The sequence below is a fragment of the Mustela nivalis genome (genome assembly GCF_964662115.1).
Source record: "Mustela nivalis genome assembly, chromosome: 8".
Lineage (NCBI taxonomy): Eukaryota > Metazoa > Chordata > Mammalia > Carnivora > Mustelidae > Mustela > Mustela nivalis.
The window spans coordinates 13,134,040-13,160,654 of record NC_139027.1 but is presented as its reverse complement, the minus strand read 5'-3'; the positions used below and the strand labels follow the sequence as shown (position 1 = coordinate 13,160,654).

General features: G+C 37.0%; 1 protein-coding gene across 3 annotated transcripts; it reads left to right on the top strand.

Annotated features, from left to right (window-relative positions):
• The first annotated feature begins 4,258 nt into the window (after positions 1–4,258).
• Positions 4,259–25,682, top strand: NT5C1B (5'-nucleotidase, cytosolic IB). Of its 3 annotated transcripts, none has more exons than XM_082744167.1 (10): positions 4,259–4,373; positions 6,154–6,243; positions 6,552–6,734; positions 7,336–7,473; positions 9,356–9,823; positions 10,158–10,325; positions 11,483–11,612; positions 14,430–14,552; positions 14,984–15,168; positions 23,980–25,682. In XM_082744167.1, the coding sequence occupies exons 1-10, from the start codon at positions 4,341–4,343 to the stop codon at positions 24,310–24,312; spliced, it is 1,851 nt and encodes a 616-aa protein (XP_082600293.1). In that variant the 5' UTR covers positions 4,259–4,340; the 3' UTR covers positions 24,313–25,682. The 3 variants fall into 3 exon arrangements, with proteins under 3 accessions (XP_082600293.1, XP_082600295.1, XP_082600294.1); XM_082744168.1 differs by having other exon boundaries at positions 4,285–4,373; positions 6,101–6,243; XM_082744169.1 differs by lacking the exon at positions 6,552–6,734 and having other exon boundaries at positions 23,980–25,680.
• The last annotated feature ends 933 nt before the right edge of the window (positions 25,683–26,615 follow it).

The following is a 26,615-nucleotide window of genomic DNA, read 5'->3' as shown; positions in this document are numbered from 1 at the left end:
AAACAATAGAGAACAATCCCATCACCTTTGCCCAGTATATCCCAATGGCAGCATCTTGCAAAACTATAGTACAGTGTCACAGCCAGGATATCAGCACTGATACAATCAAGTCAAAAATAAGAGTTCTTCTACCATCATAAAGATCTTTCATGTTGCCCATTTATAACCATAATTTCCTCTTGCCCTCATCTACTTCTTAAGCCCTGGCCACTACTGTCCCCATTTCTATAGTTTTATTATTCAATAATGTTATATAAATGGAATCAAACAATATAATTTGGGGGGGTTTGGCTTTTTTCATTCAGTATAATTCTATGGAGAGTCATCCAGGTTCTGTGAATCAACCAATCAATCATTTTGTTTCTTCGTATTGCTTAGTAGGGATGTTTGTGTAACCATTCACCTACTGCAGTCTTGTTTCAACGAGCCATCCAGGTAATTCTGTTGCATGTTTGTTTTTGAGAACCACTGATCTCTAGACAAAGAACTTAAAAAGACAGGGAAGAAAAAAAAGCTTTTTTTCTATTGCCACTTCCTACTCACTGACCTTATAGGTCTTCTTGGAGATACTTAAAAACACTTCTTTTCATCTTTACCACTACTGTTAACACAGTACTCTCTATCCTTTTAGTAACTGTTCTGGACACCAGGAAGACAGCAATGGAAAAGGTATACAGGTTCCTGCTCATGATTAACCTTCAGGACAGTGGGGCCAGAGGAGATAATAAACAAAGTCAGGTCAAAATAAATGCCATCTGCTTTCATGCCAACCAACCCAACGTGGCCCTCTTGAACATAGCTCCAACATGAGCACTTGGATTCTGATGGGCCCATCCAACTACATGTTTGAATCTACTGGTCACTGAGAAAAGATTTTGTGCTAAGGAACTTTAGCTGAGAAAGAAGATACTCAGGAAAATATTATTCGTAACAGCAAAATCCTGGAAATATTCCAAATATTCAATAGTAGGGAAATACTTATGTAAATTGTAGCAGACCCACTCTAGAGCATATAGAGTCATCAAATTGATGATTACTCAGACAACATAATATAATGAAAATACCTTTTTCTAACATCATATAGAAAAAAATCAAGATATTGAGTTATATATACTGTATAATTCTAATAATATTTTATGAAGGAAGAAAGATTAAACTTTAAGCAAATGGATGAGGAAACTTTGGAAGAATATAATTATAATTATGACTATCAGGATACTGAGTTCACAGATGCCAACTTTTTTCAAACTCTCTAATTTTCACTAATTTCATTATCTTTGAACCTATCTACATACATATAAAGATTTTAAAATATTAATAAACGTCGACATTACGACATGTTAGTGACTTTGTGCCTTTTCACTCAGAGAAGAAAAACTATAAAGGTAATAGAGCCACTCTCCACAATATTAATTTCAATAGATCAGGGTGGACATCATGAAGAAAAAGATTCTTCAGAGTCTTCCAAGTATACTAGTGTCTAGTTGTATTCCTCAATATGCATCTTATGTTATGAAAATCTCCTGGCTAACGAAGAGTTGACTAGTGTCACAATCTCACAAAAAAATAAGAAATAGCAGAAGGATGGCCAAGTAGGAATTGTGTCCCACAAATGACTCTCCCGTGTCCTCTTCACTCTGTCAGGGGAATGGGTATACTCTTCTCAGTAACCATGGCAAGAATCAAAACACATTTGCCAAATAGATGAAGAATGACTATTTAGACATGTTTGTGGTATTCTACAATATCTTTTAAGCCTTTTATAGAGCTCTTTTCTTAAAACAAAAATTTTCTCCACAACTAAAACTGACAATGAAAATTTCATTATAAAAACCAATTTTGGGTGATCTGGGAAGGGTGCACGACAATGTCAGAACTTTGCACTGTCTTGGCTTTATTACTGAGGTTGAACTCATAGAGAAACAAATCCAAAACAAACAGAAGATATGTTGCTGTGACAGCTAATTTTTTGTAACAACTGGACTGGGCTAAGCTGGTTAAACACTATTTGAGTGTATATGTAAGGATGTTTCTGGAAGAGATTAGCATCTGAATCAGTAGACTGGATAAAGAAGATCCACAAACATCATCCAATCCAGTGAGAGTTCAAACAGAGCAAAAAAGGTGGAGAAAGAGTGAATTCTCCCTTTCATATTGAGATTAAACACCCATCTTCCTCTCTGGCCCTCTGAGGTCACAGCTCCTGATACTCAGACCTTTTACCCTGAGGCTTAAACCAGTGGTTCCTCGGGTTTTCAGGCCTTTGACCTTAGATTGGGAGTTCACCATTGGCTCTCCTAGTTTTCAGGGCCTTCAGATTCAGACTGACTCATATCACTGGTCTTTCCAGTTATCCAGCTGGCTAATGGCATACTGCGTGACTTTCCAGCCTTCACAATCACATGAATCAGTTCCTATAATAAATGACTTCTTATATGTCTGTATATCTCTTATTAGCTCTGTTTCTCTAGAGAACTCTATCTAACACAGCTGCCTACATGCTATGTGTAGTTTTCAGTGCTCAACAACAAAGTCAATCAGAAGATAATAAAAGAAAACAAATCAGGATTTCTGAAAAAAATACAAATTATTATTTAATATCAACCTCAGCACTCATAGCAAAATGATACATTTAAATTTCAGTACATAAAATAATTCAAAATACTCATGAGGCTCATATTCTATCCTAGACTCTCTATCATGGGAAAAGACCAATAATCAAGGAACTTATTGAATATATGGACTTTGATTTACATGGAGGAGTCATGGAGAGGACCAAAAGCAAAAGCCAATATTGGCGGTAGGCTAGAAGGACCAGTCAGAAACCAAAAACTCTTTTATTCCCTCATATCTGCAAAATCTTTTTCCTGTGTTTTACAGAACACAAATCTCAGAGCTCTCCTCTTCCTAACTGCTATTTTAACTATTCCCCTCCTAGCCTGCCCTCCTTGCTCTTGTCTCCATCAGTAGGTCTAGAGAGTTTAGGATATGGGAAGAATCACCAAACTAACATTTGATTGATTATACATGTTTAGGAATAGTAAGTATTTTTAAATTTCTGTTCCTACAACCAGATTGCATTGGGGATTAGAGATTTCTATTTGAACTCTCTAGTATAGCTACAGCAGAATTATGAATAAAACAGTGAAGCAAATATTCATTAATCACTTATAAATACCAGGCACTGTCTTAAGTACTTCATACTAGCTCAACTATCACAACTACAATTTGATGTTGATACCATCATTTTCTCCACGTTGTAAATATGGAAATTGAGGTTTAGGAAGATTAAACACACTTGTTCAAGATTGCAGTGAGATACTGGCAAGGGCTAGGATGCAGGGGGAGAGTGGAGAAAGAATTCAAACCCAGGTCCTCTAAACTTGAGGCTGCAAGTTTCACTTTCTGGAAGACCCTTTGGAGAACTTTGCTTAAAGCTGTCAAGAACTTTTGATTTCCAAACAAAGTTATGAACTCCAATTAAGAGAGGTAGAAATCTGCCTTAGTTCATCTGCCAGAGTTGGTCTGACCAACTCAGGCTCCTTTGTGAGTGTCTTATCTAAAGCTTGGGTGAAGATAAAATCAGAGCCATAAAATGCATTGCATTAGTAGACCCTGTAAACCAGGGTTGGGGGCTGGATTTTACATATCATCTGTGTGCGTGCATACAAGAGGGACAAATGTGTGTTTAAAAGTTCAAGCATGGGGCAAATGGCAAGAAAGACAGTACAGCTATCATTCTACTACACTGTGTCTGGACATAGGGAAAATGCTTTGAAATGTGACATATGGCCAAATGGCCTTGGCACTGTGAAAGAAATACCCAACACAAAAGCTAAAAACAAGTCTAAACTTCATGTCTAGAACGAAATCTCAGCTGTCAAAAATAGTCTGCAGATTGCAGGAAGTTCTCCAAAATCTATTGGGATGAACAATAATAAATGATTGGGTCCACAAATGAGTTTACCATTCATTTTGGCACTGCCAGAAAATGTACAGCCACAGTGGGGTTTATATGATGAGTAATATAGTAATGTTTAAAAAGAAAGAAACAGTAATACTCATATTGCTTCATATTAAACATTTTAAAATTGTTTAGACATCACTTCCTAAAAACTTTAAGAATGGTTATGAGAGGATGTACTCAACTATGAAGAAATACTATTGCTTTTTTTTATAGTCACATATTCAGAGTCAGTTTGTTACTATGGAATCACATATGATGTCATAAATTTGACATTCTAAATGCAAACCTAGGCAGAGTAACCGAAACATCAGGAAATGGAGCTGGGGAGAGGAAAACCTGCATAACAACGAAAGAAATTCAGGACTTAAAAGAAATGAGTCAAACATCCCTGAAACAGAAAAAGAAGGTGAGTGAATTGAATGTCCTAGAATCCTGCCAACGAGCTAAAGAAATGTAGACATCAACAAATGTAGCTATCATTACCTCTGGGAATGTTCTGTAACAATTAAATCACTTCAGATAACGACTATATCTGGAGTAAAGGGAAGGAAAATAAAGAATATAAAGAATGGAGAAAAGTGAGATTAAAGCATTCAGAATCAGCCTATCTAATAATATAGCATTTATTAAGCATGTGCTCATATGTTAGTGGCAAGAGGAGAAAACACTGTTGCTATCTTTGAAGAATGCACAGCCTAGTAGGGAAGAGAATACATAAACAAAGTACAATTCAGTGCTCAGTAAAAGTATGTACAAAAGACACAGGCAACACAAAGGAATGTTTAACTCTGGGAACTTCTCCCAGGTCATGCTGAGCTGGGTTTTGAAGAAGATTAAAGAGGAGGTTACGAGGAAATAGGGTGATATGTAGACAAATACAAGTAATTTAGCACAAGTGAACATACAGATAAATGTGTACCATGGTGGGCAAGTTGGAGGTAGACAGGATACACCATGAGACACTTGGTCTGTAAAGCCAAGTGAATGAAGAGTGTATCTAGAAATGAAGCATAACTATATTTATGTTTTATAAATAGCACTTTAAACAGATGGATGGAGTGGATGGATCTAGAAGTTGGGAGGATTTGAGGTTATGAAATCTAATTAAAAGTCTATAATATTAGGAATGCAGGCCCATAACGTTCTGAGATCTGGAACAAGACAATGATAATAAGGGCGGAGAAAAGGGATTATTTTTAAATATCTTTTGCAGTTATAAGTGGCAGGATTTTATGGTGATGATGTGGAGAGTGGCTGGAAGGATTTTAGGATCTAGTTCTAGGACCACATAGCTCTGCCATTCTCTGCAGTCATAGACTCAATCATCCAACTTACACTAATACAGAGTTAAAAATGCACAGACTGGTCCTGACCACATTGGTCTAAGCTAGAAGCTGAGCTCTTAAAACTAATAACACTAATCTTGATTACAATATACCTACCAAATTAGCATGAAGCAATACAAATAATGCTCCAATACAATGATATTTCCTACAATTGAAAAGGAACATATTTGAATAGTGTCCATGACACAAATCATCTCCCTGGGCTCCCCCACAAAGTCTTCCCTATCAGTTTGTTCACAAGAGACCTCCTTTCACTCTAGCTGGTATGAATAATTACAGAATATGTAGTTCTGTCAAGAGATCTGCATAGGATTAAGAACCTTGATTTTAAAAATCAAGCTACTATTGGTGAGGCTTAGATTCACAGAAGATTGGAGTTAGGGTTTATTAAGAAAACAAACAAGTTTCAATTCTACATGGCCAAAGGAAAGTTCCCTAAGTACCAACATTCAGAGTATTAGAGAAAATAAAAGTTATTCTGTGGGGGAAATTTCACATTTAAATCAAGGTCCTGCTGAGCTCTGGAAAATTCTCCTGTAGGATTTTGCCTATCATTTTTTTTTTAAGTGATAAATGCCTCATGCCTCAAATCTACAAACCAAAATATTTCTATATTAAAAAATGTTTATATAGTTCTTTGATATGTGTTATTTTTATTAACATCTGTTAGAACAGAAAGAAAATGTCTAAAATTTATATATATATGATATGTATATCATATATATTAATTATATTGGAAAAGAGGCAAATTCTAATTTTTATTCATCCTTTTATTCCCAAACTCAAGGTTTCTAATGCTCCTGAGATTAATTAATAAACATTCTTTGTTTCCATATTAAGAATGAGACTGGATCGAGGAACTCAAAAGACAGCTTAGACACAGAGAAAAGAAAAGATTCTGAGAAATCAGGAGTTCGTCTGAGCACTCAGGTGAGCTGACCTCTTTAGAGTTGGTTAGAGAATTAAAGAGAAGAAAAACACAATAGAAAATTTAAGGGGGCAAGAATGTTCTGGGAGGGAAGACTGAGCTGCCAAGATTTCTATTAAGGGATACCTAATGTCCTCATGGAGAGGTTAAGGACAAACTAGGAGAAGCTAGTCCCTGCCTTCCCCACCAGTAGACATCTCCATAGCCATCTTCTCTGTTCAGCCTATGGGAGGAGACTGGTCTTTGTTCAGATCAGGGAGGGAAGGGGAGTCTGGCCATCGCATTGACCATTTTCTGCACAATCTTTCAGATGAGGCGTGCAGTCAATCCGAATCACTTGCTGAGATGTTGCCCCATGCGAGGTCACTCGTCGTGTAGACGCTGCCTTTGTGCAGCTGAGGGAACAGTACCTCTTGGCCCCTGCCGCACAATACGTATTTATATTCACATGTGCCTGTTGTGGGAGCAGGGCCGGCAGATCACCATGATCAGGGTGAGCAGAGATCAAACTACTGATTTTGGAGGGGAGCCACAGGCAATCTGGGTGAGGGGAAGGATATGGGGAATAGAAATTTCCACTTGCCTCTCCATAGTGTCTTCCAGTTTGACTCCTCCCAAAGGAAATGCTGTAGTATTCTACCTCCCCTTGGGCAGCTGATTGAAAGCCCTGATTCAGCCTCATTTAGATGTTAGCTGCCCTCATCTTTGTAGTCAAAAATGAAAAATATGTCTTCTTAGCTTTAGCTAAAAGGCTTAGACTTAAAGGAAGAAGTGGGGAAAAGGTCAGAAAAATGGTCAACGCTATCATGGTCCATATAAGAGTCACAGATGAAAAAATATGAGACATCAGGTTTGTTTCTTAGTTTTGGATTTTCCTCCAGGTGGATCTCCACTTTTTTCTCATCATGAAATTTAGAATTGGGCCAGAGCTAGAATAGTACATAAGGGTCAACACTGAATTAAGGTCATATAGGACAGGAACCTTCTCATTGGGTTCTGCTATGTTTAGCTTGAAATGGTGGTTCTGTAGGCACATGCGCAGCAGGAGTGGGTAGTGGGGTATTACACCCCTGGGTCTCTTATTTCCTCCAAAGGGATCACAGGAATTATCATTGCCAAAGACTGATTCCCGGGGGTACGTTGTGCGAAATCAGTGGTCCCGAACTTCACGGAGTCCATCCACCAGAGCTCCATCAGTAGAAGAACCCAGAAGCAAGAACACCAGTCTTAAGGTAGAGATGGGAGATGAAATGAAGAAGAATGTGATATAATAATGATGATGATAATGATAATGATAATAATAATAGTTAATGATTATTGATGCTTTCTTTGTGCCAGGACCTATCCTATGTGCTTCACATGTTTTAGCTAACTCAGTGATCATTAAAACAAACAATAAACCCATAAGCCCCATTCTACAGTTGAGAAAATTGAAACAGAGTAACTTGCCTAAGATCTCACATTAATAACACTAATTGAGGTAGATTAAAACCCAGGGTCACTAAGTCTATAAGCTGTGCACTAACTTAATGATTAAGCCCTCTGACTTCTCCATCTTTCCTTCATTCATTCAATGATTATTTGCTGAGTAATCAAGACTTACAAGGTGGGATGGGCCAATGTTTACAGCAGCAATGTCCACAATAGCCAAACTGTGGAAAGAGCCCAGATGTCCATTGACAGATGAATGGATAAAAAAGATGTGGTGTTTATATACAATGGAATACTACTCAGCCATCAAGAAAATCTTGCTATTTGCAATGATGTGGATGGAACTGGAGGGTATTATGCTAAGCAAAATAAGTAAATCAGAAAGATATAATTATCATATGATCTCACTCATGTGGAATTTAAGAAACAAAACGGAGAATCATAGGAGAAGGGAGAGAAAAATAAAATAAGATGAGATCTGAGAGGGAGGAAAAACCACAGGAGACTCTTAATTATAGGAAACAAACTGAGGGTGCTGGAGGCAGGGACGAGGCTGGGAGGATGGGGTCACTGGATGATGGAGATTAAGGAGGGCACATGATGTAATGAGCACTGGGTGTTATATGCAACTGATGAATCACTGGAAATAATAATATACTATATGTTAATAATATACTCTGAAACTAATAATATACTATATGTTAATTGGATTTAAATTGAAAAAAAAAATGAAGAAGGGGTGGAAAAAATCAACGAAGTAGATAAATTGTTGAAAAGTATTGGATTGTGTGGTGCTTTGGTCCCTTAAATAGGCCTGGCCCCAGGAGGAGAAAATGCTATTTCTGAGATTAAGTTTTTGGATGCAGAGAGAGAGTGACACAGACCTCACCACTGGGAGAACATGTGTCTCTGTGAACAGGGGCTAAATAGTCTAACCAGGAATATGCCTTCTGAGACACGTGAAACAATCATAAAAAGTGAAATAATATATAGATGCCTAATAATTTATTGCGCACTTTAGTAAAGATTTTTTTTTGTAGAATCCTTCCTTTTTATTTAGGAAGATGATTCCTAAATAAAAGAGTTCCATTGGCAAACAGAGTTCTAAAGGCGATGGGAAGATACTCGGCTTTCCAGTCTACCAACCTTCCCAGCAATCACTGCATTAATTATAGGGCAAATGTATAAAGAGATGCCTCCAGGTGTTTTGTAGAATCTGCTGGTAAGAACATCTGGTCTTAGTTGCTCATAGAGTTAACTGGAGGTCACAGATGAAGGTAGAGGTGAGCAAGAACATCCTAGCTGGAGGTCACTGACTGAGCAAGTTTAAGGGAAGCAAGCAACAGAACTTTGCAAACTACAGACCAGATGCCTAAGGGCAGGGAAGAAGACCTGTGCCCTATCCACTCCAGAAAAAAAGGAAAAAAAAAAAAAAAGTGTTAGTTGCTGATGGGGAAGGTGGGGGAAAATAAAAGCAGTCTATCTCTGTGTCTGTATAAGAGACGTACGCAATAACTGAAACATCTGAGCCCCTTCCAGCCCTACTGAAAGAAGCTAGGATGAACCAGGATCCTACTAACGGCTAAGAATGGAACAGAGGGATGGGGGACGCTTCTTGACTCCTGCTGGGCAGAGATGGGGACAGGTGAACATCTAACTCAGACTCCTACTTTATTGCTCCAGCTCCCCAGTAGCTCCACAACCTCCCGGACTTCATCCACCTCCCCCAGCCAGCAAGAGTCCCTGAAGCAGCTGTCAGAGGAGCCCTCGCCGCCCACACCACCTTTGCCTTCCACTCCACCTATGCCTCTGGACTCGCATCCCCCCACCCCGCCGGAGCCCTTTAGCTCCTCCAGGCGCAGCACCAAGATGCACGAGAATCCTGAAGCCTGGGCACATGGCATCGTGCGGGAAATCCGGGACTCCCGGGACCCCATGCCACAGAGAGATTACCCGCGCACACCCCCCACTGAATGGAAGGCCTATACCCAGCGCAGATCAACCTACTCTTCCCAGCTAGATCAGGACTGTCTGTCAGAACTGCCCCGGCAGCATCACCAACGCGAGGAAGAGGAGGATGAGGACGAAGCCTACTGGGCCTCAGTGAAAACTCTGTATGAGAAGATCCCCAGCTGCTCCCGCCCCCGACCGGTGAGCAAGTCCCACAGACCTGGTACTGGAAATCTGCCTCCCCATCCCCCTCGACCCCCCACCCCCGCCCCCAGACCCATTCTAGCCTGCAAACCTGAGTCTCTCCTAGCCTCCCTTCTCTCTAACGTGTGGGCAAGTCCTTCGCTGGCCCTGCATCTCCCCTACTCCTGCAGCCTCAGTTGGGAGGGAATCCTAACTCTTGACTGTCTCCAGCATCCCAGTGCTCCAAGTGGGGCCTAGCTCTTTTCTTCCCACCTTGCTCTGGCATCAGCCCCTTTTCTGATCCCTTCGGTCCTGAGACTGACTCTCCTCCCATTGGCGGCCCTTTCTGCAGCCCAAACCCAAGAATGCCATCACCATTGCTGTGTCATCCCGGGCGCTTTTCAACATGGTGGACGGGAGAAAAATCTACGAGGAGGAGGGTCTAGAAAAGTACATGGAATATCAACTCAACAACGAAAATGTCATCCTGACCCCAGGACCCGCCTTCCGCTTTGTTAAGGTACCCTGAAAAACTGTGTTTGGAATGTCAGGACCCTGGATGGAGAGGGAAGGACCCAGGCAGACCCTTGGGATCTCATCCAGTGTCCCTTATCATTCCTTGCACCCTGTTGCAATTCTTGCCCTTTTCACGTGGACCCCACGTCAGTTTATGCTTCCCACAGAGGCTCCAAGACTGGTGAGGAAGGGCCTCCAGTTCTAGATTTGGGTTGAGAAGGCCTTCAATAGAGTTCTAATCATGACACCTGTTAGAAACACCTTTGTTCCCTTCCTAGGAGTGGCACCAGAAGCAATAATAAGCTTACAATCCCAGTAGTAAAAACAAAATGCCTCATTAAAATGAAATAAAATTCACTTTAGATGGTTTTTTCCCCAAACATAACATATTAAGAAAAATCAAGATGATCTTGGTTGGCACTTGGTTGGGGGTGGGGACATGATTTTAATAGAAAAAGTAAGGTTCTCTGAACTTATGCTGAAATGTATAGCACTTATAACACTGATCCTCTACATAACTTAGGGAAATGTTATACAATAACATCATAACTAGGTAGAAAAAATGACATCTACAAGCTGTGAATAGAAAGTACTTATGAAGCATGATAGAAGCATCAGGGGAAACCACTAACCTAAAGATTCAAGGTTAAAAAATAGACAAAGTACGTTGGTAGCACATAGCCTAAAATTGGAACAATACAGAGATAATTGGTATGGCTCCTGTGCAAGGATAACATGCTAATTCATGAAGCATTCTATATTCTATATTTTCACAATAAATGATAATCTCAATATGATCAAGAAAAGAAAAGCAGATTTTAGGAATCAAAGAAAGAAAAAAAATTGGCAAAGCTTGGAAAAGTTAGCCTGATCCTTCTCTCTACCTACCCCAGAGAGAGAATCTAGAAAATCAAATGTTGTTAACAATTTTTTCAACAAACATTAGCTACCTATTCATCAAATATTAACAAGGTTCTGTATATGAGTCTGAAAATAGAGAAACAAATGGCATAACTGTGCCTTAAAGGAGCCATAATCTCTCAGTGAAGAGTCTCCAGAGTTTGAATTTGACACCAGTGATATCCTTTCTCCCCAGACCCCAGACTCCAATAGCCACCTTGCCTGGCCCTCTTTACATGCACTCATGTTTGTAACCTGCAGGCACTGCAGCATGTCAATGCTAGACTCCGTGAGCTGTATCCTAGTGAACAGGACTTATTTGATATTGTACTGATGACTAATAACCATGCCCAAGTGGGAGTGCGGCTTATAAACAGCGTCAATCACTATGGTAAGTAAAATAAATACCATGTGGAAGAACAGCTTGCTGCTCTGGGAGAGAGAAGCCATGTTATTTTGCTAACTGTGGCCTCACTAATGCAGTGTCTTTGATACTGACACCCCCTTCTGCGTGAGGAATGTTTATTTGCCTATGTCAGAGAAAGAGAGGCCATGTTCATTTTTAACTTTAGCACAGAGTTGGGCCCAAAGCCCTGGACTTAACTTGTCAAGTGTGAATTTCAAAGTCTTAATCCCAGCTCCTGCAATATATTTCTCTGCTTTATGTTCTTCACTTCTGAACTTGACTTCAAGGAGCTATCAACCCAGAGGCATTCTCTGTGTTATCAAACTTCTTGCTCACCACAGATCTGTGTTTAAGGTTTGTGGGTTTTCACCTTCCCTTTCCACTCTTACAATCTGATTCTCCCTGACTGCTCTCCCCACACATCAAATCCATACCCATGTCAGCAAAATTATCTTTGTTCCTTTACGTGGAAATTTTGACTGACTCTAGTCCCCTCCTAGCATTTCCATCAGTGTGTTGGATTCTTGAAGAGAAAATCCCCAATTTCCTGGTATGGAATTATATGACTTGTTATTTGGGGATCTTTAGACTATTTTCTAAGTGACCTATTCAGGTTTATGGGTACATCAAGTCAAAATAAGATTGAACTTTGGCATATTTAAATTCAAGGTTTAAAGTAGGCATGTTTATGAATAATCAAGATGTATTATAACTAATGAGGTTTCCATTATCCTAATTATAAGGCTGATGTCTGAGGGGTCCCTGGGTGGCTCAGTCAGTTAGGCATCTTTCTGCCTTTGGCTCAGGTCATGATCCCAGGGTCCTGGGGTCCCTGCTAAACAGGGAGCCTGCTTCTCCATCTCCCTCTTCCACTCCCCCTGCTTGTGCTTTCTCACTCTCTCTCTGTTTCAAATAAATAAAATCTTTTAAAATTAAAAAAAAAAAGGCTGATGTCTGAGATACATTTTAAAAAATACTTGGCTTTCAAAAATGCAGCTTTCAGTGTTATGACATGGAAAGGAACACAGATAAAATGTTTAGCATAGATGAATACCATAATCACTCAGTAAATAGCAACTATTACTTTTTACAACACACAATCTTACACAGTTTAGTAGGTGACTTAGGTCTATCTATCCCTCACCAAACTGAGCCCAACAAGGTTAGTAGCATAAAGAAGCATAGTTATCACCCATCAATTCTGCTAATAAGTTGACTGAGCTCCATCTTCTCATGCAGCCTTATTCATGAAACACCAACAGCCTTTCACCTGAAAAAGGTAGTTAGTTGTTTCCCTTCTCTAGGTGTTGAATGCAATTTGTATCTCCCTCTTCTATGGCTGTTACATTATCATTCTCTGTTTTACATGCCCAGCTGCTCAGTGAACTATGATGGGGGAAGATGTTTTAATTGTTTCTGAAGTCCCCAATGTCACCACATAATTTATGCTCATATATTAATATTAATTTATATTACTTAAGGGTTTGCAGAATATACTTTTGCCACTTATGCCCAATGTCAACTTAAGTGAAAAACTGAGAGTATCTCATTAACATCATAGCAAACCCTTCCATCTCAATTGTCAATGGACCGTATCCACTCTGTGGGTCCACACAGATGAAAAACAACTGACTAAACTCAACATTCTGCTTTATATCATGTGCAGCTACCCAGTTTATTATGGCTTTAAAAAACTTTGAATGGGTATATACTATCTTATAGGCATAATGTTATACTTTAACTGTTCTCAAATCATTAAACAGCGTTCTGCTTTTATAAATTATCCTGAACTGGGAGACATTTACACATAAATCTTTATCAGAGTTTCAGATTATTCCCTTAGAATAAAACTAACAGGTCAAAGGGTAAAAGCCAATTACATTTCTTAATACATATCGTCAAATTACTTTCTAGGTAGTTTGTACCAATTTGTATTTTCTTCTAAAGTGAAAATGGGTGCCTATTTTATAAAACTTTAACCAATATCTAGCATTTGTTTTTTAATTGTTGTTGATTTGAAAGACATTTAATGGTATTTTAATATTTAGTCTCCTAAATAATTACATTTAAAATGTCAAGTCAAGGGACACATGGGTGGCTTGGTCAGTTAAGCAGCAGGCTCTTGGTTTTGGCTCAGGTCATGATCATGGAGTCCTGGGATCAAGCCCTGATTCAAACTAGGAGTCTGCCTCAGGAGTCTCTCTCTCCCTTTCCCTTTGCCCCCTCCACCAACCTGATTCGTGTCTGCTTTCTCCCTCTTTTGAATAAATAAATCTTTAAAAATAAATAATAAGTACAATTTCAAATCAAGGAAAAAAATTTCAGACCTGTTGTTTTTAGAAAACAGTTTAAATCCTAGCACTGCTTGTCATTACCATTATATTGTTCCTGAAGAAATACAGAGATGGTACTTAAAATAGAGGCACACATGAACTATCTCTTTCAATAAGTAAATACCTATGGTTGAAGAAAAAGAACTCTGTCTAATTTAGACAAGAGTCAATTAGAGTCAGTGGGAGTAAACAAGTTGTTATGTCTCAATTTCCTTTTCTGTAATGATGATAATAATTTGCATCATACAATTGTTGTGAGACCAAATTAACATGGTCTACATGGACATACTTTATTTAAAAACAGCTTTTTTATATATAATATAGCAATTTTTCAATATTAGCGTTACAAAGCTAATTCTAAAACCTCAGTAAGCACTCAATTATTTCTAAGACAACTCTGATTTACATTTACATTTAAGCATATTGTCTTGAATCTCTGACATAAAAAATCTTTCTTGCCCAATAATAGGCTTATTAATTGACCGCTTCTGTCTGACTGGTGGAAAAAGCCCCATTGGCTATTTGAAGGCATATCTTACCAACTTGTATCTTTCTGCAGATTCTGAAAAAGTACAAGAAGCAATACAGGAAGGTATTCATTTGGTTTTATTTCTCAACTTAATAGAGAGGTTTGCACTAGTGTGACTTTCATTGGGCTTCATATATGATTATGCCGCTTATGTCCTTGTTAAATTTTCTGCTAAGGTGTTTCCACATGTAGCAGCCCCTAAATCTGTCTTTTAGAGCTTTGACTTTATTGGAGGTGGACATTCTCAACGATTGTCCTACACTCTATTTTACACTTCCTCATCTATTATAGAAATGGAGGCAATGTGTAAACAACTATTTTGAGATGTGTGGTTATAAATAGCAATTGAGTCATCAGGTTAGCTAGAAAAAAAAATATACATATATATATTTCAAGGTCTGGGAGGATCTTTTTTTTCTTTTTTTAATCATTAAAATGGTAGAAGAAACTGATGCCCCTGAGAAGAGTATTAATAAATCTCCATGGTCTGCCAGGCATTGCCTCTGCAACAATGTTTGATGGAGCCAAAGACATGGCTTACTGTGACACACAGCTCCGTGTGGCCTTTGATGGGGACGCCGTACTCTTCTCTGATGAATCTGAACATATTGCCAAGGAGCATGGGCTGGACAAATTCTTTCAACATGAAACACTATTTGAGAATAAGCCTCTTGCTCAGGTAGGTCCAGTGAGTCTAATTTAATTTTTATCTACTTATTTTCCAACATATATATACACATATTTTTAAAATTATTTTAGGCAAGCCAATCTTCATTTCTTATCCTTTATACTTTGTTCCCTTTCTTATCCTTCATACTTTTCTTCCTTTCATGAACTCTTCATTTTGAAACATCTACTGCCCACTTGGGATTTTTGTTTGTTTGTTTGTTTGTTTTGTTTTGTTTCAGCATTTTTTATCTATCCTTTTTGGAAGTGTTTCTATGGTCTTCTCATGATAATGAGTTCACCTCAAAATTACAAGTAATAGAGGTAATATGGCTTACCGGTAAGCTATTTCTACATAAGTTCTCAGAATAGTAAAGTGATTTCCAATAGGTCAGTAAACATTTGTGGACCTCTCTGCCCATAAACCTCAAACTCACTAATGGCATTACTTAATTGAGAAAATCTGCACAAATGAGAGCTCAAATTGAATCACAATAATGAGCCTCAAACAAGTGCAAGCTATGAACACCTAATCAAAATGAAACCGAATATTTAGGTTTTTTGGAATCAATCCATGAACTGAAGTGTTAAAGTCACAGTGTTAAAATGAACAAAACCTACAACTTCTGAACCAAAGGAAATCCGAAACCTCAAAATATTCTCCAAACTGAATCTGAACTGACAGATGAGTTTCAATCTAAGAATTTTAGCAAAGAATTCATCTTTTTTCTCAGCTCTTCTTGAATGTAAGACAAACTTAAATGTTATTATTTTTGTTACAATTATAAAAGTATAGATAGACTAAATGAAAGTCAAAAAGTTTCACTAGCTCACCTCATATCACAGCAAGTGATATTTAAATTGTGTGTATGTGTGTGTGTGTGCATGAGAATGCACACACATGTAACTTCATAGTCCCTCCCTAATAGCTTCTTCAGAAGCCTTGATCTTAGATTATGAAGTTGTTCAATGTTAACAAATTGAAAGGAAAATCCTTTGTTGTATTTTACTTAAGTCTGCTTTGCTGAAATTCAGTGCCCACTGTGTAGTAGCCTCTAACTACTACTGAAATTTGGAAGATTTCCAGAAAAAGAACATTTAGAAAAAAAAAAGAACTTTCAAAAGCATACTTAAAGATGATCTTAAAATATCATTTTCTCATTACAGGTAAAGAATTGAAATTTCTTTTAGACTTGCCATTAATTATTTCCCTTTTCCAAGTTAAAGAACTTGTTCTTCCTGTTAAACAACTGAAATTGTGAAGCCCAACACTAGTTATTGCTGGAATACCCACCACATTTCTATTCATTATGCAGTCCTTCTGGCAGTGGGTAAAGATGCTGCTTTTTACACAGACTGGGTAGCTTTTCTAGAAACAGGCTTTGCCAATGTGTTCCACTCATGAGAAAGAAGTTATGGGGTATGATTATTACCCAAGCTTTCAAGTATGTTGGTCATGGGACTTACGGCTTGCTCATGACATTGTCTCAAATGGAGGAGACAGCTGAAGAGGATTAACTTGGCCACTCTTGTAACTTTATTAGAAGCCTCCAGTGTGGCACCATAACAAGTAGTGGACATTTCCTGATTGATCCCTACCTTGTCTCACCATTCTTAGACAGTTGTTCTCCAACTGTGTGTGTGTTTGTGTGTGTGCACATGTGTGTATTTTAATCAGAACTGTTGAGATATAATTTATATACAGTAAAATTCATAGTTTTTAGTAGATGCTTCTAAGAGTTTTGACAAATGGATACAGTTATGAAACTATGACCAAACTCAAAATATTCATAATACTCACAAAATTCCCTCATGCCTCTTTGTAGCCATCCTATCCTGCTATCTCTAGGATCTATCTACTACTAATCTGATTTCTGCGCCTCTAGTTTTGCCTTTTCCAGATGTCACTTAAATGGAACCACACAGGATACAATCTTTTGAATCTGACTTCTTTTATTAGCATTATGTTCTTGAGATACATCCATGTCAGTCCATGTGTTAGTAGTGTCTGTTCCTTTTTATTGTTGAGTCTCTTCTATGGATGTACCACATTTTCTTTAGCCATTTACCTGTTGAAGGATATTTAAGTTGTTTCCAAATTTTTGACTTTTATAAATAAAGCCATTTTAACATTTGTATACAGGGTACTGTGTAAACTTAAGATCTGATTTCTCTTGGATAAATACCTAGGAGTAGGATTACTAGGTCACACAGTATATGTGTCACTAGGTCATATATTTAACTTTATAAGATACTGCCAAAGTATTTTCCAAAGTGACAAGACCACTTTGAATTCTCAATAGCGCTATATATGATATTTTGTCGCTCTATATTTTGCACTGGTAAGTTGTTTTTTGTTTGCTTCTTCTAAGCTATTCTAGTGATTATATAATGGTATCTCTTTGTGGTTTAAATTTGCATATCTCTAATGAAAAATGATATTGAATATGTTATTAGGTGTTTATCTGCCATCATTTGTACTTTTTGGCAAATATATCTGTTCAAATCTCTTGCTCACTTGTATTGGGCTTGTTTATTATTGAAGTTTGAGAGTTAACATATTCTGGAGAGAAGTATTTTATCAGATGTGTTTTGTAAATATTTTCTCTCAGGCCCAAGACAAGCATATCTTTTTATTCTTTTTATCTTTCAGTGTATGTTGATGAACAGAAACTTATAATTCTGTTGAAGTTCAACTTGTCAGTTAATGCCTTTATTACTTGTGTTTTTAATGTCATATCCAAAAACTGACAAAGTCACATAAATTTCCTGTTTTTGTACATTTTGTAATTTTAGTTTTTCTTAAGGATTATGACCTATTTTGAATTAACTTTTATATTTATGCAAAGTATTGATTAAGTTGACTTTTAATGCTTATGGGTATCCTAATTGTTCCAGGATTATTTGTCAAAAAGACTGGTTTTCTATTCCTTTAACATAGGTGTCTATGCTTTTACCAATATCACACTGTATTGATTAGTACAGTTTTATAGTAAGTCCTGAGATCAGGTAGTGTGAGTTCTTCAAATCTGTTATATTTCAAAATTCTTTTGGATTTTCTGATTCTTTTGCATTTTTATACAGATTTAACAATGACCTTGTGCATTCCTGGAAAAAAAAATCTGCTGGAATTTTTATTTTGATTGTGTTGAATTTTTAGCTTAATCTTGGGTGGGGGACATCTTAATAGCAAGTCTTTCAATCCATGGACATGGTATATCTCTCCATTTATTTAGGTTTTCTTTGATTTTTTCCATCAGTGTTTCAAATATTTTTGTGTCCAGATATCACTTTGTTAGATTTCTACCTAAGTTTTTCATAATTTTTGGTGCTATTGTGAGTGATATATTAAATTTTTGATTTCTAATCTGTTTGTTGCAATATACAGAAATACAACTAGCTTTTGCATATCAACTCTGTATCTTACAACTTTGATAAACTGACTAGTTAGTATAGTAAAAATTTTGTAGATTATTTGAGATTTTCTCCATAGACAATACTATGAATAAAGACACTTATTTCTATATTTCCATTCTATATGTGTTTTAATCATCTTTCTTGCCTTATTACTTTTGCTAGTTCATTCAGTACAGTATTCAACAAGAGTGATAAGAGGGCACATCCTTGCCTTGTCCCTGATCTCCAGGGCAGATCATTCACTCTTTGACTCCTAAGTACATAGAGAAAATACATTTTGTATAATTTCAGTCCTCTAAGTTTGTTAAGGAGTGTTTTATGCACAGAATATGGCCTATCATGGTGAATGTTTTATGTGTAGTTGAGGAGAACGTTGATTCTGTGCTGTTGAGTAGTCAAAATGTCAATTAGCTTAAGTTGACAGTGTATTAGTCAGGTAATATTGCCCAAGTTTTCCATATTGCCAATGATTTTCTATTTATTTCTATCCACTACTGAGGAGGCAGTGTCGAAGTCTTCAAGAATATTTTAAGGATTAATCTATTTTTCCTTTTAATTATATGCATTTTGCTTCATGCATTTTTTTTAAAGATTTTATTTATTTATTTGACAGAGAGAGATCACAAGCAGGCAGAGAGGCAGGCAGAGAGAGAGGAGGAAGCAGGCTCCCTGCTGAGCAGAGAGCCCGATGCGGGCCTCGATCCCAGGACCCTGAGATCATGACCTGAGCCGAAGGCAGCGGCTTAACCCACTGAGCCACCCAGGCGCCCGCTTCATGCATTTTTAATCTCTTTCACTTAATGCCCAAATATTTAGGATTGTTCGATCTTCTTGGTGAAATAATCCCTTTTCATTATGTAATGTCTCTTTCTGTCTGATAGTCCTAAAACCACCCCAATTTTTTGCTTTTTTCGTTTTTGTTTTTGTTTTGTTTTTAAACTAGTGTTTTTATTGTATATATTTTCTATAATTTTATTTTAACTGATTATGTTTTTACATGTAGATTGCTTTTCTATTTAAATTGGCTTTCTTGTAGAATGATTACACACACACACACATCTATCTATCTTGTGTTGCTTTTTTGGTATGGTCTGACAATCCCTGTGTTTTAATTGCTATTTTTAGACCATTTACATTTAATGTGATCATTACTCTGGTTGGACTGAAACCTATCATCTTCCTCCTTTTTCCTATATGTTTCATCTGTTGTTTGTTTTCCCTTTTCTTACTTTTTTGCTTTTGGATTTATTATAGGTATTATATATTTCCAGGATTCCATTTTATCTCCATTATTGACTTATAACCCATTTTAAATTTTTCAGTGATTACCCTAGGATTGACAACATACAACTTTAAGTAATCACAGTCTATTTGCAAACAATATAATGCCACATCATGTATAATGTAAGAATCTTAAAACAGTATATCCTCAACACATTCCTCCCATATTTTGTGCTATTGTCATACATTTTATTTTCAGCTATACTATCAACTCACAGTACCTTGCTATTATTTTTTATTTGACTAAACAATTATATTTAGAATGAAGATGGATAAGAGAAAAAATGTCTTTATTATTCATCTTTATTTTAATCATTTCCAGGGAATCTTCATTTCTTTGTGTGAATCCAACTTTCTCCCAGGTATCATAATCTATTTGCCATAAAACCATTTTTAACACTTCATGTAGAGCTTATATGCTATTACCAAAAGCTCTACTTTTCTTTGTCTGAAAAACTCCTTATTCTCCTTCATTTTTGAAAAATATTTTATTTGACTACATATTTTTTTTGTATTTACCATATTTTTCTTTCAGGACTTTGAAAATACCCATCCATTATTTTCTGACTTCCATAACAGTCTCCAATACCACTTCAGTGGTGGAGGTTTTGTTTTGTTTTGTTTTGTTTTCCCTTTCCCTATAGCAGTGGATCTTTACCTATGCCCTAAGGGTGACAGTGTTTGAAGCCCCTCTTCTGGCAGTGTAAAACTTTTGTTACTTAGGAAACATGGGGCAAGGTAGAGTTTTAGTCTTTTCTCACAGTGGTAGCTGCTCCTGTCCTGCAGCCTGCACTACCAAGGACTGAATTCTCTCACTTTCTATCCTGCCTAAAGTCTTTCTCATAAACAATTAGGAAAGTCCATGAAAAAAAAATAAACAAACAAACAAACAAACAAAACCCTGTAAAAGAGTGTTTTGGGTCTGTAACTTTCAGGGCTTCTTTGTTCTCTTATTAGTCCACATTTGACCTTTATCAATTTTTTTAAATTATTTCAATTTTTCATACTTGCTTATATGGTGTCTGGTATATAGTCTTCCATTGATTTGCCAAAGCAAAGATGTGTCAATTCTTGAATTCCATATGTCCTTGAAGAGAACCTTAGATTTTCCATTTTTTTTTTCTTTAAGTTTCATGTTAGTCTATTGTCCTGTTACCTCAGTTCCCTAATGGGGTCAATAAATGTTAAGATTTTTCTTTTTAGATTATCTGGGTTTTTCTTGTTAAGATAGGAGTATCATCAGTCTTTCCAACGTTCTCCATCTTAGGCAGGTTCTAAATATTTTAAGTCATACAGCTTATCAAAAAGGTATTTTTTAGTAACTTTACCTATTTCTATATTTTTATTGACAAATTATATACTGTCCTTCTGCACAAATGTTTAAATTATAAAAATACCCAAAAATAGAAATAAGAAGGGATGATATGGATACCTGGTTTCAATATGGTGACATATATGGACTGGTTTCTATTTATTCCCTTTGGAAACTACTCAAAAGCATCAAGAGAACTATATGCCCCTGTGTTTCAAAGTCAAATTAATCACAAGTTGGGTGACTCCTGCCAACAGTCACTATATCACCTTTGCAGCTTTTTCCAAAAAATAAAAAAAAAATTAAAAATAAAATAAAAATGATAGTAGTTTTTTCACATATATATAGATATAGATCTTTCACTGTTAAAAAGTGAATTTTATTTGTTTTTTTCCCCCCTGATATATGCTGCCTCAGAGAAACAGTGGTCTAGACAATGTTTAAATCTAAACAGAAAAATGAATAGGCATGTTTATTAAGAAACAGTTTTTTTCTGGACAGCAGAGAAGAAGGGATGTTTTAAATTATGAAATAAAATCAGCCTGAAAATATTATCCTTAACCTCTGCCATAAACCCTCTAATTGTTCCAAGGAAAACCAACCTGCTTCAGTGATGAGTAATAAAAACAGAACCAGCACAGAATATAAGCAAAGATACTGAGAAAAAGGGTAAGAAGGGCAAAATCTAATAAGAGATGTAGATCTCTCACTAGAAACAGTAGCCAAAGTATAGGTAAAAATTGTTACTAAACATTTACTATAACTTTTAAAAACTTAACAAAGCATGTCAGGGTCATAAAGTAGAAATGTTAGAATCAGGGGAGAGAAGGTAAAAATTGAATGGTAAAACTCTGGAAATGAGGAGAATTGAAAAATAGGATTTTAGAAAGAAAAATAATAGAAAATATATCACAGTTAAAGGAAATCCAACATATGCATAACTGGAATCCCTGAAAGGGAAAAAAAAAAAAAAAGTGGCATTATGTTCTGAGGGGAGAAAAGGGTTGTGTGTGGTAAATACAAAGTTGCAAATGTTGCAAAGTTGCAAAAGAAATTGAAAAAAATGATCATCATCAAGACGTGCCCTAGTAAAATTTTTTGACATCAAAGATGAAGAAGTAATTCTTTGGGGAGACTTTACCTATGGGTGGAGAAGAAAATCACGTTGTCCTCAGTCTTTTCCATAGCAGTACTCAATAGCAAAAGACACTAGAGCACTACTTATAAAAAAATCTAAGAAAATGGAAAGAAAATCTAAATCACAGATTCTATTATCCAGCTAAAAGTTCATTTAGGTAAAAAGAAAACAGAACAACAGTTGAAAATGTCATGGTTTGTTATTTCCATAATATTTTCATGAGAAAACTAGAAGACAACATTTTGGCCCATATGTAGATAGCCAGAAACACAAAGGGACAAATGAATACAAAATATATTTATTCAGAGAACTAAAACTAAAACAATTGTAGGGAATAGGATGGCAGAAAAGAAAGTACACATTGTTTGTCCTAACAATGGGGAACTTATATAACTAATGAAAACTGGAAAAATGTGGAGGAAAAAGGCCTAAGGAAGAGTATGTTAATATCTTCAGTTATAATAAGTGATCAAAGGATAAGATGTAAAGCTGATAAACAGATGAAAATATTTAATAATGAAAATATAAACACTGAGAAAAAGGAAACAAGTAAATTGTTTGGTTGTCCTCAGTCTTTTACCAAACAAGTAAATTCTATGGTTGCAAAAGAAATCGAGAATAAGAGAGAGATGAAGTACTGTAATTTCATTATTTATCACTGTAAAAAATAATAGATCCTGGATTTAAAAAAAAAAAGAACAGTACTATAAAAAGGTATAGTCACAAAGGTAACCAATAGAAAGAAATAATACAAACCTTCTTAAATCTTAGATGAAGCACACATACACATGCACAAAGGTAAAAACAAATACCCAATGAACAATCCTTTAAAATCTTTAAACAAGGAAAATGCAATAAAAATCAGAAGAACCATTATGACATATACTTGTAATAATGATAAATATAAATGGCCTAAAACTCTACTCTGTTTTAAAAATCAAGACTTCCAGATTGGAAAACAGCAGAATCCAAATCTTGCTCTATTCCAGAGAAACAGCTAAAACTGAGTGTTCAGAAAGGCTGAAGATATGCACAGGCAATTGTAAATATAAGACAAGTCTAGATTCGGGGTGCCTGGGTGGCTCAGTGGGTTAAAGCCTCTGTCTTCAGCTTGGGTCATGATCCCAGAGTCCTGGGATCAAGCCCCGCATTGGGCTCTCTGCTCGACAGGGAGCCTGCTTCCTCCTCTCTCTTTCTCTCTCTCTTCTGCCTTTCTACCTACTTGTGATCTCTATCTGTCAAATAAAATCTTAAAAAAAAAAAAAAGACAAGAGGGCACTGAACTAGATAAAGGAGTGTAACTTCATAATATTAAAGTGTGCAATTCACAAAAAGAAAACTAAAATAGTTCTTTTGGGGATTAACCAAATCTCATTTAATAGAGTATCCCATTTTTGCCATGGATAATTTATGTCTGTTGCCCTTATACTTTTTATAGAAACTTTCACTATTAAAACATCAATGTTTAGATAATAAATTATATGGTCATCCTACATTTATTTTAGTAATGCAAGGATAGTTCTTTATAAGGAAATATACTTACATAAAATGCAAGGAGTTTCAGGATTGTTCCATTGGCAGTACTATAACCTTTTATAAGCTCTTATAAGCCTCTGCTTTTTTAGCATTCACTTTAGCTCACTGGATCACAGCTGTGACATATGTTCCTTTTACAGGGTCCCTTAAAAGGCTTTCTGGAAGATTTAGGCAGACTGCAAAAGAAGTTTTATGCCAAAGACGAACGGTTACTTTGCCCTATCAGGACCTACCTGGTTACAGCCAGGAGTGCAGCCAGTTCAGGCGCCCGAGTGCTGAAAACCCTTCGCCGCTGGGGTCTAGAGATAGACGAAGCTCTTTTCCTTGCTGGAGCCCCCAAGGGTCCTATTTTGGTGAAGATAAGGCCGCACATTTTCTTTGATGACCACATGTTCCACATTGAAGGGGCACAGAAGTTTGGCACCATCACAGCTCATGTACCTTATGGCATTAATCAAAAAATGAACAATTAGGGATGGGGAGGAGAAATAAAGCAGTAAGTCCGGTATTACAGAAGCCACTTCTTGTGGATCTCTAGGATAATTAGACAGGTACTTCAGAAGACTGGACCAGAACTTAGTTCATTTGGAAAGATTTCCTCTGTTTTTGTTGTTGTTGTTTTGTTTTGTTTTTGTTTAACATTTTGAACCCTTCAAACTTCTTATTTGAGCTCTCAGTAGTGTTGAACACCAGTGCCCCTACCCTTGTGTGTAAGTCATACTGATGACTCCTTAGGGTAAGTTTAGAATTAGAATGTTTGAATGCTGAAAGGGCCAAAGCCCAGTAAGTTTTACAAAGCATTTCTCATTTTTGGATGTTAGTAAATAGAATGAATTTTTACCCTTTCATCATTATAGAATATTGGTTCTCAAAGAAGGAAAGAGTAGGGTTAAACACACTCTTGAAAATTAGAGTTTTTTTATTCTGTTGCCTCTGTGACCAGCTTTTTAATCAATGCAAAATTAAAAGGTCACTCTACCTGCATAAGTATACCAATTCTGACACTGTTCATTCAAAAATAAATCAGCAGATTATTCATATAGGGCACTTTCCATTTAAGATGAGCTCCAGACAGAAGCTCCTGGGAGAGCTTCAAAGAAGCTTATCTCTTGGGTGTGTTGCCTCTGGACCACAAGGCTTCATATTTGAAGTCTCTGGCTCTGGGCCTGGCAGGTAGGTCCAACGTTTACGTGGAAAAAAAAAAAAAGCCTTGGCTACCACTTCAAAATGTAACATGAAGTGTAGTATCCTAGCCTTTTACTGTTACCATTCTTTTGTTATTTTTGTTTTGTTTTCAAGAACATTGACTGGTTTTTAACCATACTCTATTACATAATAGGCACAGTGATCTGGTTATTTCCATGCCACCTCATTTTCATACAAACCAAAGGTTTGTAACAGAATAGTATTAATACCCTCATTTTTTTAAATCAATGAAGAACTTAACATTCACAAAGAAAAAGTAGCTCGTCCAATAATGAGCAGCTAATAAATAGCAGAACTAAGATTCAAAATCAGGTCTTCAAAAGTTATATTCTATTTTCTCTGTGTTGTATAGCCTTCCATATCAAGTCCTTATTAATTCCATGGCCATAGGACCTTTCCTGAACAGATTAGTCATTCCATTAAGTTCTATGCTTAAAATACACAGCAGTTACTTAGCAGATCTGGGGATTCCCCTCCTCCTCCCCTCTTCATGCCCTCTCTTGTTCCTTCTACCCCCACCTCTCTCTCCAGTGCACTCATATATACATATTCCACCCCAGCTCTAGTTAAAGAAAACTGCTGCTGATATATAGCTTTTGCTCTGCTTAATTTGATGTAAGCTAGTCCAAAATATATCAGTCATGACACTCACTGAGTGCCTACTGTTTTCTATGCATTCTCCAGTGTGAAGTCCACAAAAGAAATTCAGACATAGTCCCATTCTCTTGGAAATTTTAAAACCTTGAACAATCCTGTAGAATAAGTCAAGCATGTAGACTGAAACAGTTGACACTAGAGGGCTGTTTGTCCTCAGTGCCAAGTGAGGGTCCCCCAGGAAAGTGAGGCAGACATCTGCATGGGTTGGAAGTGGTCAGACAACAGAATTGAGGTGAACTTTGAAGGATGGAAAAAATAGATAGATGGACAAAGAGGAACAGATGTGCTCTGGGATCAGTGAGTTTGAGAGGCAGCGTCAAATTACAGAAAGGGTGGGAAAAAAAGCCCATCCCTGGTGATTTCTGCTTGTGCCATGTGGAATCCCCAGGGACAGTGCTCCTTCCCTCCTAGGAGCTTTATCTCCGGCAGTTCTTCTGGCATCTTAACGCTCTTCTATTTGTAATGTGACTGTTCACTGCATGTTACATCCTTCCCAAATGCACAGGAGTGGAGGAGAGTTTAATCAAAATTATCTAGGGAGTCCATCTCAAACTATACAGGTTGTGTGTCTCATCTCTTGTCCTGAAGATTCTAGAATGGGGACCGTGGCGGGGAGGTCTCTGTGTCTGTGCCAGACGGTAAGGACTTTGAGGGCAGAAATGGTGTCCTATTTCTCTGTGACTGTCACAGGGCACGGGGCCTCGCACATACAGGACGGGGGAGTAGATGGAATGAATGAGTGATAGGAAGAGCTTGGTCTAAAGCTATGAAGTTTGCAGCTTGAAGATGATTCTCTGTGGTAATAAGCCCTCACGTTTTTCGATCACTTTGTAGTGTAGAAAGCACTTCTTACATTTGATCGTCTCCAGGAGGAGATGCGGAAGCACCTGTGAATGGGCCTACTCAGAAGTCT